The sequence below is a fragment of the Ornithorhynchus anatinus genome, chromosome X1 (genome assembly GCF_004115215.2).
Source record: "Ornithorhynchus anatinus isolate Pmale09 chromosome X1, mOrnAna1.pri.v4, whole genome shotgun sequence".
In the NCBI taxonomy this organism is placed as follows: Eukaryota; Metazoa; Chordata; class Mammalia; order Monotremata; family Ornithorhynchidae; genus Ornithorhynchus; species Ornithorhynchus anatinus.
In genome coordinates this window covers 99638153-99654179 of record NC_041749.1, presented here as the reverse complement: position 1 = coordinate 99654179, position 16027 = coordinate 99638153, and the positions used below count along the sequence as shown (strand labels likewise).

Below are 16027 nucleotides of genomic sequence, written 5' to 3'. Positions count from 1 at the left end.
TGTCCCCGCATGCCTTCCCCATCTTGATTTTGAGGGAAGGTGGGGGGCATGGAACGGACATGGCAGGAATGAGGATGCGAGGCGGAGGTGGGGACTGTTCTTTTGTTTAGTTGTTGCTTTGCTTTTTCAAGAAAGGTGGGGCAGACTCTGCATCAGGAGGAGGCAGGGGAACTCACACCACTATGAAAAGCAGGTGGGATCACAAGATCATGGGAAGGGGTTGATGATGAGACAACAGAATAACAAAAGAAGATAGATGGGGAGAGTTGAGACTTGGAAAAAAACAAGGCAAGCGAGGTAGAGTCAATTTATCTAATTGCTTAGGGAGAGTGGGTGAAGTGAAGTTATAAAATTGCCTGCCTGGTGATAGCTGACTATAAGTGGTAGTTTCTCACTATTATTGGCAGTGGCACTAACCTATTAACTGATACGGCATTACTGGGGAGCAGGCTTGGGAGTGAGGTAAGTCTAGGCCTCAGACCTATGCCCCTGGCAACACAATGCCCTCACAGACTGCTTCTGTCCAGCCTGGGGCTTATTTCAGGAGGCAGAGCAACTCTGGAGACAAGGAAGGCATGCAAGGTGGAAAGTGTGGTCCCAGATAAATTAGTCTGTGAGGGGCACTGGGCTTCCTTTAGCCACAGAGCAGCAGTGAGAAGTGTCATGACCTAGTGGAAAAAGCAAGGGACTGGGAATCAGGAGACTTGGTTTTTAACCCTGACTCTGCCACTTGCCTAATGTGTAATCTTGGGCAAGTCACTTAACTGCTCTGTGCCTTAGTTTCCTCGTAGGTAAAATGGAGACTCAATACCTGTCATCTCTCCCACTTAGACCATCTGTCCCACTTAGAGCTATGAGTGGGACAGGGACTGTGTCCAATCTGATATTCCTGCTTGGCACATAAGTGCTTAACAATACCGCAGTTATTCTTAGTATTACTTGCTATATGGGGAGAAGCCATCTGGGAAGTCAGTGTGGATACCGGGGGTAGGGTGGGGGCAGGGAATGTAAGAGTCAAGAACACTGGACTAGAGTTATTAGCCTTATGATCAATTCTCTCCCTATTTCTGAGTTATCCCCTCAGCAGCTAAGAACATCTGAAATGATCGGTTATCCCATCTGAATTTCCATGAATATGAACTATGATGTCTTGGGAATATGTCTGGTATATTGTTGTGTTGTACTCTCCCAAGTACTTAGTGCTCTGCATACAGTGAGCACTCAATAAATATGATTGACTCAGGGGAAGCTCTTACCTTGAAAACTGGCAATTTAAGTTTTCTTGTGCTTTAGATTTAAGATGACCATTTCATTATTTAAGATAAATGCAGAATGAGATTCAATCAATCAGTGGTATTCATTGGGCACTTGCTGTTTGCAGAGCACTACTAAGGTTCACAAGGGGCTGGATTTCTAGGAGGAGTGATTTCTAAAAAAGCATGACCTGAAATAGCAGGAAGACAGTGGGATGGGTTAAACGAGTTGGAGACTCCACCAATTGGAGTTGCAGGTTGTCTTTCCAAATTTAAGGGTGTTTGGAGAAATATTTCCTCAGGGAATGATGCGGGACATTCTCTGATGAACATGTGGGAGGGTTTCTAATCCGAGCCTGTAAGGAATTCAGCTGGGATTCTCTTTATGTAATCAAAGAAATCAGATGAGGAGGGTTTCCTCTCTGAATTGGTGCTGCCTTAATCTTAGTTCTTCCCCAATCTTCTTCAGCAGCATTAGAAGTGCAATAACATCTTCAAGCTCTGTTTCCCTATTATACTCTCTCAAGCATTTAGTACAGTACTCTGAACACAATAAGTGCTTAATATGTTGCCATTAGTTGACTGATTAATGGATTGACTCCAGGGAGTCAAATTAAGGAGATCCCCTGAATAGTCTGAGCCTGCAGCACATGCTTCTCCAGACTGCTTCTTTGTTATCAGACTAGAGCTGAATACGGCATTAGTTTACTCTCTTACCTTCAAGTAAATATGTCGATGTGTTTATCCTCAAGTGCTTGGATGCTGCACTCATTTTATACCTCAAACTACTAAACACAGCTATAGAGCACAGAGTTATCCTACAAGTTGGTAAATATCCATCCCTTCCAAATGTTATCCTTTCTTCTGTATCTTCAGAGTTGTTACAGAGGTGCATGAACATTATAGGTTGTAAACATTTTACAGTACAAAGTAGAATTCCCACTGCTATGTGCAGCTTGCTCACTAATGCATTATAATAGATTCATCAAAAGGGTGGAAAGCATTGCCTAACTCCCACCGGTCATGAATGTGCCATTATGTTATTTTCTTCTTTTACTTGATTTTCATTAGTCCCAGCCCCTTCATATATTGACTCCAGACATTAGCTTACAAAAGGTTCTGATTTTCTTTTTAATACAGCTCTTCCAGAGTGGGAACAAAAACTCCAAGATGCACATATATCTGTCCAAGACAATTTGTTTTGGGAGTGTAAAGCAAGAGGAAAGCCAAGTCCTTCCTATGCTTGGTTAAAAAATGGTCAACCTCTTGAATCAGAGGTAAAAAACAAAACAAAACATTTTTCATATGAAATAAGTATTTAATCTTAGTACTAGAAGATTTTGCTCTGAAATTCTTTAATTTGCAGGTGAATTTAACTATAATAAGCAAGTGTAGCCATTATTGTTTGTTCTCATTTTTTCAAAATTGGGGGTTTTCAAACTGTTTTAAAGAAATTGTACTATTTCAGTTCTGATATTTCACCTGAAATACTTCCACACCTGCATGGAACCCTCACCACCTCACCCAGAGAGCCCTTGCCCTTTTCCTTACCTTGTTTCCCACACACTGCCCTGGAGCCAAGCCAACAGCAACCCTCAGTGCAGATGACCAACAACATCACTCCTACATTGTTCCTAGCTAAGGGCCTGCTTCTTACTGGCCTCCCAATGGAGACATGAACTTCCAAACTTCAGAGAGGTGGTAGCAGTGACAGGAGAAGTTTTTACCTGACCTGCACCTGCAACAGATGTTTTGTTTCTTGCTGGGTTTTCTAGATTTCTTCTCTGAGCAGAAATAAGCAACATATCCAAGGATAGGAGTGGTTAGTGCCATTGTCATAATGGCCACTACATGACCTATGAAATACTTGGAAGTACCCCCATTTGTACAGATGTACAGATTACACAGGGGGAGAATATTCCCCCTCCTCCCCCCCAAGGATAGTACATGGCCTAAGGTGTCATTTCTGAACAAGATTGGTGATGTAATGGTTGCCAGTGTTTTTTGTGCCACGGGGCAACCTAGTACCTGAATTCAGGTCAGCTTCAGGAAGTCTGTTTTGGGCTGTGTGTGTCCTAGAAGGATCTGGACAAGGATTGTTTCAGTTTCAAGGATCTCCATGGTGATGTGGGGATGGTAGAATGGCAGTTCCTAAACTGGAAATCAGGGTACTGGCCAAGAGGCTTGGAAACTCTGAGCCCTGTTGTTCAAGTTTTAAGGACCACACAGGGGTCCCTTTGTGCTATTTTTACATACAATATAAAGTTTTTATTCTCGTTAGTATGACCATATATTTACATATTGTTCTTTTATTAGGACAGAATCCAAATAGAAAATGGGACACTTATGATAACTACACTGAATATGTCAGATTCTGGTCTCTACCAATGCATTGCAGAAAATAAATATCATACCATTTATTCTAATGCTGAATTAAGAGTCATAGGTAAGTTATACATATGGAACCATTAGGTGAAATATGTCACTAGTTTCTGGTTGTGATCCTTTATAATCTCAAACATGACATCCATTCAGTTGGGTTTTTTTTCCCCGGTATATGTGCCAGGCACTGTACTAAGTGATGGGGTAGATACAAGCTAATCAGGTTGGATGCAGTCTCTATCCCACATGGGGCTCACAGTCTTAATCCCATTTTACAGATGAGGTAACTGAGACACAGAGAAGTTAAGTGACTGGATCAGAGTAATACCGTAGACACGTGGCAGAGGCAGGATTAGAATTCAGATCCTTCTGACTCCCAGGCCCATCTCTATCCATTAGGCCATGCTGCTTCTCATAGCACAGGTTTTTCAATATGCACTTTGGCTAGAATACATTCATGAAATTAGGGAATGTTCTTCTGACTGTGTGAGCGTGTTTGGACTCAGAGTGGTGGTGTTTCCATGGGTTAAAATCTTGGGAAGTGATTTTTCATTTTACTGTACTCCTCTCCACTTCTCTCTCTCTCTTTCCCTTCCCCCCACCAAAAGAAGGCCAAAATTCATCCAGTTCACTTTAAACCAGGGTTGATAGCAAACAGGTCGCTGCTTCCCTGGTGACTGTCTGGAAAGCATATATAACTGCTTTTGAAGCAGATAATCACTATGCTGCCCACCAGTTTTTCAGGGGCCCAGAGACAGTTGAGTTGATTGGGTCATTCAATATTAACTCTTGATTTTTATCCCAGATAGCATATTTGAAAGCCATTTTTAGATGTATTAGAGAAGGAAAAGTAAAATTTAGATGAACTGAGAGTTTCAACAGCACTAAAAATTCAGCATTAAATTCAAACCAAAGTGGCTAGAACAATTCCCTACTATGTTTAAAATGAAGAAATGACCTAATGGTTAAACCAACTGAGTAGGTCAGGAGAAGTCTTTGCATATGTACCAAGACCTCAGTTTCCCCTGCATGAAATGAAAGTGATAAAACTTCTTTATTATCTGAGCTTTTGAGAGCAGATTGATTTTTGGAAAATAGAAAATGTTTCTAATGATTAACTCCCTTTAAAAAAACAAGCATTGGTGAATTAATATATTATCATTATTACATTATTATATATTATCACTCTATGCAGTCCCTTGATTTCATAATTAACATTTTTTAATTTCATTTCACTTTGTTTTTTTCTTTAGCTTCCGCCCCTGATTTTTCTAAAAAGCCTGTGCGGAAAATATCAGTTGTCCAAGTTGGCGGTGATGTTACAATAGCTTGCAAACCAGATGCTTCACCCAAGGCAGTTATTTCATGGAAAAAGGGACCAGAAATCCTGAGACAAAGCAAGCGGTAAGTATTGGGGTTTTTTTGTTTGTTCATTTGTGAAAACAGTTTTTTAAGGAAACTCCATGCAATTAATGAAGCTAAATCGTAATGAAGACAATTAATGCAATTAAATGAAGCTAAATACCATTGATCATCTTCTTGTCAAATCCAATGGCTTTTACTCCATCCTAATCCTCCTAGGCCTCTCAGCTGCCTTTGATAATGTAGACCACCCCCTTCTCCTGGAAACACTACCCAACCTTGGCTTCAGTGATACTGTCTTCTCCTGCTTCTCTTCCTTTGTATCTGACCACTCATTCTCAGTCTCTTTCAGGGGCTCCTCCTCTGCCTCCCACAGTGTAACTCTGGGAGTCACTCAAGGCTCAGTTCTAGGTCCCCTTCAATTCTCCATCTATACCCATTCTCTTGGGGAATTCATTTACTCCTTGACTTCAATTACCATCTCTAGGTGGATGATTTCCAAATCTACATTTCCAACCCTGATGGTTCTCCTACACCGCAGTCTTGTATTTCCTCCTACCTTCAGGTCATCCTTACTTGCATGTCCTATTGAAGCAACGTGGCTAAATGGGAAGAGCCCAGGCTTGGGAGTCAGAGGTCATGGGTTCTAATCCCAGCTCTGCTGCTTGCCAGCTGTGTGACTTTGGGCCAGTCACTTCACTTCTCGATGCCTCAGTTACCTCATCTGTAAAATGGGGTTTAAAACTGTGAGTCCCACGTGGGACAACCTGATCATCTTGTATCCCCCCAGCGCTTAGAACAGTACTTTGCACATAGTAAGCGCTTAACAAATACCACCATTATTATTATTACCTCAAGCTTAACATGCCCAAAGCAGAACTCCTTATCTTCCAACACAAATCCTATAACCCCCCGACTTTCCTATCACTGTAGGCAGCACTACCATCCTCCCTGTAACCATGACATTATCCTTGACTCATCTCTCTCATTCAGCCCACATATTCAGTGTCATCAAATCCTGTCTATTTCAATCTTCCCAGCATTACTAAAATTTGACCTTTCTTCTCCATCCCATACTGCTACCATGTTAATCCAAGCATTTATCCTATTCCGCTTGATTACTACATCAGCCCCCTTGCTGACCTCCCTGCCTCCTTTCTCTTCCCACTTCAGTCCATATTTCATTCTGCTGCCCAGATCATTTTTCTACCAAACTGTTCAGTCCATGTCTCCCCACTCCTGAAAATCCTCCAGTGGTTGCCCATTCACCTCCACCTCAAGCAGAAACTCCTTACCACTGGTTTTAAAGTATTCAATCACCTTGCCCCCTACCTTACCTCTCTGATTTTTCTACTACTATCCAGCCCATTGACTGCTCCCCTAATGCCACCCTACTTACTATACCTCAATCTCATCTATTCTGTCGCCAACCCCTTGCCCACATCATGACTCTGGCGTAGAACTCCTTCCCTGTTCATATCCAGCAGACAATTAGTCTCCCTACCTTCTAAGCCTATAATTAAAGCATACCTCCTCCAAGAAGCCTTCCCCGACAAAGCCTTCATTTCCTCTTCTCCCACTCCTTTCAGCATCTCACTTGCAATTGGATTTTTACCCTTTATTCACCCCACCCTCTCCCCCACAACATTTGATGTACATATTTTAATGTCTGTCTCCCCTTCTAGACTATAAGCTGCTTATGGGCAGGGAATGAATGTGTCTACCAACTCTATTATATGGTACTCTCCCACGTGCTTAGACCAGTGCTCTGCACTCAAGTGCTCAATAAATATGCTGATTGATTAAATACACCACTGTAAATTTGGGTTGCAAATCTGAAACATTTTACTACATAACTTTACATTTCTTGAAATTGTGAATTTTTATGAATCCAGCTCGAATGCTTTTAAAGATTGGCTTACTGAGAAAATCAGGGAGAAAAACATTCCACAGAGTGTATGCATACACAGCACACACTCCTGATGTTGTGACTTAAAATAGTTCCACAGGTTTTCAACGCACAATAAAATGAATTCACCACATGAGAATATAAAAATAGGATTATGGAGTTGATGAAAACAGCGATCTTTTCAAAGTGAATGTGTTTCAGGATTTAAGCCAGAATTGGTGAGTCTTCAGTGAAAGGGCAAGGGGAAGTGTAGGCAGATTTCCATAATGGAAGACCCTTCAAAGGAGAAAGGATGATGAGGGTCCTCTTATAGGTGAAACTGATCCAGTGAATTGAAATGGCTGAAACGTAAAGCAGCCATAAATAATGCTCTGTCATCATGAGGGTTTCAGTTTCAGATATTTGATAAGTGAATTTATAGGAGTAGCAAATTCAATATTTCAGATAAATCGTATAGAATTAGAATTTAATTAGGAAGCCCTATCTTCACTTTTTTTTAAGATTTCTTACTGAAATAATCCAATAAATGAAATGTTTTATTTGAAAGGCCCCCAGTACATGTGATGCTGCATTTCGTGTGACTGTGGACAAGTCACTTCACTTCTCTGGGCCTCAGTTCCCTCATCTGTAAAATGGGGATTAACTGTGAGCCTCACGTGGGACAACCTGATTACCCTGTATCTACCCCAGTGCTTAGAACAGTGCTCTGCACATAGTAAGCGCTTAACAAATGCCATCATTATTATTATTATTCTAAAGCAGGTAGATTTTACCACTCAAAGTTGACTAGACTGACACCAATAATCATGATAATTGTTGCATTCGTTAAGCACTTACTACATGCCAGGCACTGTACTAAGGGCTGGGGTAGATAGAAATTAATCAGGTTGGACCTGGTCCCTGTCCCACATGGGGCTCGGAGTTTGAATCCCTATTTTAAAGATGAGGGAAATGAGGCGCAGAGAAGTGAAGTGATTTGCTCAAGGTCACACAGTGGACAAGTGGCAGAACAGGGATTAGAACCCAGATCCTTGACTCCCAGGCCCATCCTCTATCCATTAGGCCAAACTATTCTCTTCTGATGAAACCCTAATTTGTTCCTTTAACTGTGTGTTCTTTGCTTACTCTCTTCCCTAGTCCCTTTCCCACCATCACCCTTCTGTTCCTGAGAGAGAAAACTCATGAATTATTATCATTATTATTGTATTCGTTATGCACTTACTATGTGATAGGCACTGTGCTAAGTGCTTGGGTAGAGAAAAGATAATTGGGCTGGACATAGTCCCTGTCCCACCTAGGGCTTATAGCCTCAAACGCCATTTTACAGATGAGGTAACTGAGGCACAGAGAAGTGAAATGACTTTTCCAAGATCACACAGCCAAAAAGTGGTGGAGCTGGGATTAGAACACAGCTCCTCTGACTCCCAGGCCCGTGATCTTTCCACTAGACCATGCTGCTTCTCTGAATTCATATTCAGTAGGAGTGGAGGCTTTGCCACTTTATTTAAAGAGGCAGAGCTAATCAATAAAATCCAATCCATGTGTCCAGTGTCATGTTTGATGACATTGGACCTGTTGATAATTTTCTCATTCTGTCTTTGAAATCTTGACAAGGTTTTGATCGTGAAAGAGGAAAACATTTAGAAAAAAATGCCTTCAAATGAGATAAAAGAAATCTGGAGTCCTGATCTAAATCTTGTAAGGTAACTGGAAACAAAAATGAGTGAAATGGAGTGCTTACTGACTTGAGAGATGGGTTTTTTTAAAAAATTCTTCTTAATGTAGGCTTTCCCTATTAACTTCTTATTTGCCCTATCTGCCTTCCCCTCTGTGTCAACTATGCATTTTATCCATTGTGCTCAGGTGCTAACCTTCTCATTGTGCCTCGTTCTCACCTGTCCCCCCCACCACCCCTGGCCCACATCCTACCCCTGGCCTAGAACACCCTCCCTGTTCAAATCTGCCAATCACTCTTCCTCCCTTCAAAGCCCTACCGAGGCTCACCTTCTCCAGGAAACCTTTCCAGACTAAGCCCTCAGTTCCAGACTGAGCTTCCTCAGAGAAGTAGCGTGGCTCGGTGGAAAGAACGCAGGCTCGGGAGTCAGAGGTCATGAGTTATAATCCCGGCTCCAATGCTTGTCAGCTGTGTGACTTTGGGCAAGTCACTTAACTTCTCTGTGTCTCAGTTCCCTCATCTGTAAAATGAGGATTAAGACTGTGAGCCCCACGTGGGACAACCTGACAACCTTGTATCCTCCCCAGTGCTTAGAACAGAGCTTTGCACATAGTAAGTGCAAGTGCTTAACAAATGCCACCATTATTATTATTATTATTCCCCCTCCTTGCTCCACAGCATTTGTGTATATATGTACATATCTATAATTCTATTTACTTATATTAATGCTTGTTTACCTGTTTTGATGTATATATATCTATAATTCTATTTATATTGATGCCATTGATGCCTGTTTACATTTTTGATGTCTGTCTCTCCCCTTCTACACTGTGAACTCATTGTGGGCAGGTATTGTCTCTTTATTGCTGAATTGTACTTTCCAAGTGCTTAGTACAGTGTTCTGCACACAGTAAGCACTCAGTAAATACAATTGAATGAATGAATGCCCTTGGCTATGTATCCCTTAAGCACTGTGATACCCCAGCCTCACAGCACTCATGTAAACATGAAAGTATCCTTACACTTTATTTCCCCTACCTATAATTTTTTTTAAATATCTGTGCCCTCCTGTATACTGTAAGTCCTTGATAGGCAGAGATTTTGTCTACTATGTCTGTTGCATTGTACTTTCCCAAGTGCTTAGTAAAATGCTACACACATAGTAAGCACCCAATAAATGTCATTGATTGATTGACCTTAAAGATCTAAATAGATAGGCACAAAGGGAGAGTTGGGCCACTAATGAGACTTCCCAGTATATTATCACAACCGGCCTGAAAAGTGCTTGAAGCATTAGAACTGATCAAACACAGAACAAGCACTGTGAGCAAAATCAAAGACAGCCCCATTACTATGGAAATTATGAGATGATTCATTCTACCTCTGTTTACAGATGGCTTTTTATTCAGTGGATCTTTTCTCCATATTTTTTTTTCCAAAGGCTTTGGAATTGACACCATTAATTTATTCACAGGAAAGGAGCTCTCTTTCTGAAACATGTTTCTTAAGGAAAAATAATGGGTCCAAAGAGATGGAGTAATTACAAGTGTAAATCACTGCCCAGAAGAGAGAGAATGTCTAAGGTCATTCGTCCACCCTTGCGAAGGTAGAATAAAGAGGTTCATCCTGTGCCCTCTGACCCAGTTGCTTTCATTAAGTGCAGGAATTCAAGCTGCTTATCAAAAAGCAGTAAATACAGTCTGCTCTATGTATCACTTTAACAGGAGACTTCTTAGGCCTTCTTCCTTGGATGTGCAAAGTCTATCCAGATCCATTTTCTTTTTGAGGGACTCTGTTGAGTTCTCTGGATTAAAGTGCTCACATGACATTAACAAAACTGCATTTTGAAAGATGGAAAATTTACACAAGCCTTTTCAATTAAGGAGTCCTCTGCTTAGGAAAATTTCTAGGCTAGAAACTGAGTCTTCCACTTTCTTGAGAACTGATACCAAATGAGCAAAACATCACACTTGACCAAATCATGTGAGACTGTCCATTTTGGATAAAAAACAAGATGCTTGTTTGAACCTCTAGAGCTAGATACAGTATACATACATGTCAGAGTCAGTTAAAACAAAAATGCAGCAGAATGACTTCAAGGGTGGGTCAGGATCAGGGTAAAGCTGGGAAGACTGCTTTGATGACATCATACTCAGCATGATGTCAGAGGTCACCTTGGGAGGCTCCACAAGGTATATCAGGCCTGGGACCCATACAAGAATTCAACCAGGCTTGTACCCAGGCCTACACAAACATATTCATATTCACAGACACGTAAAAACACAGTCCCAGACAGCAATAACCATACTGGTCATGCTGGACTGAGTAACATCTTGCTCACTGACATAGCACAGCTGCAGCATCAATCAGTGGTATTTATTGAGCCCTTACTGTGTGCTGAGCACCATACTAAGCTCTTGGGAGAGTACAGTATAGGAGAATTGGTAGACACGTACCCTGCCCACAAGGAGTTTAGAGTCTAGAGGTGGAGACAGACATTAAATATAAATAACGGCTATGTAAAGAACTGCTGTGAGGCTAAGGGAGAGGTGAATCAAGTGCAAGGTTGATGCAGAAGGGAGTGGGAGAAGAGGAAATGAGGGCTTAGTTGGGGAAGGCCTCTTGGAGGAGCTGTGCTTTTAATAAGACTTTGAAGGTGGGGAGAATGACTGTATGTGCATAGCTGTAATTTACTTATTTATTCAGGTTAATGTGTACCTTCTCCTCTAGACTTTAAGCTCCTTGTGGGCTGGGAATGTGTCCACTTATTGTTACATTGTACTCTCCTTTGTGCTTAGTACAGTGCTTTGCATACAGTAACTGCTTAATAAATACTATTTAATGAATGTATGAAAGTTTGTCAGATATGAAGGGGGAGAGAATTCCACATCAGAATCGAAGGGATCATTGGCGAGATAGACAAAATAGAGATAGAGTGAGCATTAGAGGACTGAGATGTGCAGGCTGGGTTGTAGTAGGAAATGCAGGAGGTAAGGTAGGAGGGGGAAAGGTGAGTGAGTGTTTTAAAGCCAATGGAAAAGAGTTTTTGTTTGATGCTGAGGTGGATGGACAAACACTGGAAGTTCTTGAGGAGTGGGGAAACATGCTGCTGGGGCCAGGGGATGAGAGTGGGGGGGTGAGATACTGCTGGGAAAGATGGAAGAGTTGAGGAGGAGTTGGACTGGAGAGGAGCAGGGGTGTTGGACCTGACCCTATCTATAGATCCAGCAGAACCCAGGGGTCAAGTCATTTAACACTGTGAAACCTGGATGAGCTTGGATCACGTTCCAGCTGCCTCTAGACTGCTGAACTGGAAATTAACTGGACAAAGTCTGAAGTGGCCTCAGTGCCACTGAGCAGCTGGATCCCTGCGACAACTGTTCCCACAATCCGAAAGGACTTGAGTCAGCCCGAAAGTGTATGAGAGGGAAAGTAAACTCTGAGACACTTCCAGGTTACCCCAACACCTTTCAGGTCGGTGATGCCCCCTGCTGACCTGGATGGGGCAGTACAGGCAAAAGGCAGCATTTGGCTTGTCCCGACTAGCCCCCTGGAAGGACAATTTAAATCATTCTAAAGATAAACACTTCATCCTGAAAACCTTCTTTCCACAGTTTTGCAAAATCAAGAACTTGATTTTTTTCACATTTTAGGGCGGTATGCATTCATATAATCAAGTGTGTATAATTCATTTGTCTAGGTGGCTCTTGTGTATGTGGTCAGGGGGAAGAGGGAAGGGTAGAAGGCAGTCCCTGTCTCCATCTCCCTAATCCCTGGCACAGCTGCAAAAGGAAGCAAAGAACCAGTAACCATGAACAGCATCCAGGCAAGTCAACATGAATGCAGATTAAGTTTATCTCTGGGCAGCATTCTAATTTTACTTAGAGAACTGGGGGAATCAATTCCACACCTGCTAAATTTGATTAATCACTTTTTTTTCCTGTGGATCTAGTTAACAAGTGAACTGACAGAAATCAAAGATAGAGTTTTGTCAACTTATGCCCATTGAGTGTTTGCTACTTTGTCAGAGATTGCTTATCCAAATGCATGCATGACTGGGGGCAGCTGAACAGACAGCATTTAATTTGGACATAAAAGTTAACGTTACTGGCGGTTACTGGTGGTTAGCATTTAGGGATTCACTGTGGCAGATATTTCAGCACATGACCTCTTTAAGCATAAACATTTATAGGTTGGTATAAATGTTAGGTATTATATGGCCATGCTAATAATCATGTAAATAATATTGATTACAGCCTATAGCAATTGAATTCAGAATGCAACTTAAATACTTTAATAATCAATCAATCAATCAATCATATTTATTGAACATTTACTGTGAGCCGACCACTATAATAGGCACTTGGGAGATGATATAGAGTAGAGTTAATAGGCACATTCCTTGTTCACAGGGAGCTTAGAGTCTAGAAGATATTAAAATATATTACTGATTGGGGAAATAGGAGAGTAGAGGGATATGCTCACAAGTGTTGTGGGGGTGGGGTGAATAACAAGTGCTTAAGCAGTACATAGATATAAGTGTATATGTGACATAGAAGGAAGGGTGAATAAGAGAAGTTGAGGGTTTAGGAAAGGCAGTGTGATTTTAGTAGGGCTTTGAAGGTGGGAAGTGTGGTGGTTTATTGGATGTGACGGGGAAGGGAGTTCCAGGCCAGGTTAGAGGGAGGATGTGGTCAAAGGGTTGGAGTGAGACAGGCAATAATTTATTCTTAGCAATAAATGAGACTTGGCTTTTCTATAAAATATTTCACCTATCTTCCCTCAGACCAGTATTATCCCTCTAGACTGTAAGCTTGTTGTGGGCAGGGAAGGTGTCTGTTTATTGTTGTATTGTAATAATTATGGTATTTGTTAAGTGCTTACTATGTGCCAAGCACAGTTCCAAGCGCTGGGGTAGATGCAAGGTAATCAGGTTGTTCCATTAGGGGCTCACGGTCTTAATCCCCATTTTACAGATGAGGTAACTGAGGCACAGAGAAGTTAAGTGGCTTGCCCAAGGTCACAGCTGACAAGTGGCAGAGCCAGGATTAGAACCCATGTCCTCTGACTCCTAAGCCTGTGCTCTTTCCACTAAACCACATACTCTCCCAAGCACATTTAGTACAGTGCTCTGCACACAGTAAGTGCTCAATAAATACTATTGACTACTCCACTATTCCAGTATTCCAGACCTCTTCTCTTGCCCCATTCCAACCCATCCCACTGTCCTGTGAATTTGAGGATCCTGGTTGGTGAAGTCCCAATCTCTTCCCTGCCACCTGATCCCTTTATAGCCAAGGGAATAGGCCAGACTGGCATGGGATGGGATGAGCACATGAGCTATAGCCTCTGAGGACTTCTCTCCTGTTCCATCCCTGTGGCAGCATGGACTATAAAGAAACTGTTTAGCAGGGAAGACACGAGGTGACCCAAAAGCAGAGGGACAAGATTAAAATAAAAAGGCAGGTGGAGCAGGTTCCATTATGTGCACAGGCTGGCTCAATCAAGTAGGTGGAGGACTAGCAAATTTATTTGGCTCCTTTTGGGGAGCTGGGGGGGCCAAAGAGCTGTGAGGTCAGAGGTTTCAAAGAGCTATGGGAAGGGTGGAAGGAGGGGGTTGGGAATAGGAAGGAAGTGTTAGGGAAGGTGGATCTTATGTGCTTGATTGGGTGTGTATAACAAGCTAGGGTTCCACTGTGATAAAAGAGTAAAAGTTGTCATGGTCTCAGAGAATCCATTCTGGTACCTAGTTATTTGGGATTATGAGTTGACATTTAAGTAGTGATTCTTTCTTCTCTATCCAAACTGTTACCATGCTAGTTCAAGCACTTATAGCCGGCTTTGACCACTGCACCAGCCTCCTAGCTGATCTCCATATCTCCAATCAATAAGCGTATTTATTGAGTGTTTACTGTGTGCAGAGTACTGTATTAAGTGTTTGGGAGATACAAAACTTGAGTTGGTAGACATGATCCCAGTTCACAAGGTGCTTACAGTCTAAAGTCTCTCCCCACTGTGGTTCATACTTCACTCTGTCGTGTTGATCATTTTTCTAAAAAAAGTAAAAATAGGTCAGTCCATCTCTCCCCACTATTTTAAAAACTTCCAATGGGCAACCATTCATGTCTACATGAAACGAAAAGTCCTTAGAGATTGCTTTAAGTCACTCAATCAGCTCTCCCCCTCCTAACTTCATTAACTTTTTTTTTATAGTATTTAAGTGCTTATTGTGTGCCAAGTAATGTCCTGGGGTAGATATAAGATTCTCAGGTTGGACAAAGTCCCTGTCCCACCAGGGATTTATAGTTTAAGTATCAATCAATTGTGTTTAGGGAGTGCTTAATGTGTGCAGAGTAATCAATCAATGATATTTATTGAATTCTTACTATTTGCAGAGTACTGTAATAAGTGCTTGGGAGAGTACAACAGAATTAGTGACACATTCCCTGCCCACAATGGGTTTATACTGTACTAACCCCTTGAGATAGTACAAAAAATAGAGTTGGTAGACACGTTCCCTGCCCACAGTGAGTTTACAGTCTAGAGGGCAGGAAAAGGGAGTAGAAGGGACTAGAATTTAACCACCATCTATAGTTGAGGAAACAGTCGCAGAGAAGTTAAGTGACTTGCCCAAGGTCATACAGCAGACAAATGGTTGGACCAGGATTAAAACCCAGGTCCTCTGACTCCCAGACATGTGCTCTTTCTACTAGGTCACACTGCTCCTGCTACAAACCCTCCCTTACACTTTGCTTTTCTAGCACTAACCTAGTCACTGTGCCTCAATCTCTTTTGTCTCACCACCAACCTCTGGTTTAAATACCATCATCATTATTACATCCTTTATGAAGCAGTGTGGCTTAGTGGTTAGAGTATAGGCCTGGGAGTCAGAAGGACCTAGGTTCTAATCCCAGTTCCACCACGTGTCTGCTGGATGACCTTGGGCAAGTCACATAACTTCTCTGGGCCTCAGTTACCTCTTCTGTAAAATGGGGATTAAGAGTATGTGCCCCATGTGGGACAGAGACTGGGTCCAACCTGATTAACGTGCATCTACCCCAGTGCTTTGAACAGTGGTTGGCACATAGCAAGTGTTTAACGAGTACCAAATTATTAATTATGTATAGCAGAACACCACTCTCCCAACCTTCAAATCCCTACTCAAATCATATCTCCTCCAAGAAGCCTTCCCTGACTTAACTCTTTCCCTCATCATTTGCCATCCCCTCTGGGTAACCTATGCACTTGGGTCTATACCCCTTAATCACTTTGATACACACTCCCACCCCCAGCTCCTCAACACTTATGCACATAGTCTTATGCTCTGCTGCGTCACCTATCTGTAATTTATTTTAATGTCAGTTTAACCAACTAAATTGTAAACCCTTTGATGGCAGGAAGCAAGTCTCCAACTGTATTGTACTCTCCCAAGCACTTAGTACAGTG

General features: G+C 42.0%; 1 protein-coding gene across 1 annotated transcript in view; it reads left to right on the top strand.

The window, feature by feature from the left end:
- The window catches only part of CNTN6 (contactin 6), a 361761-nt gene that overhangs the window by 246065 nt on the left and 99669 nt on the right, over positions 1–16027 (top strand). The window contains exons 9-11 of the mRNA XM_029049898.2: positions 2394–2530; positions 3570–3699; positions 4889–5039. Of these exons, the coding sequence (XP_028905731.1) occupies positions 2394–2530; positions 3570–3699; positions 4889–5039 (418 nt within the window). The remainder of the gene's footprint in view (positions 1–2393; positions 2531–3569; positions 3700–4888; positions 5040–16027) is intronic.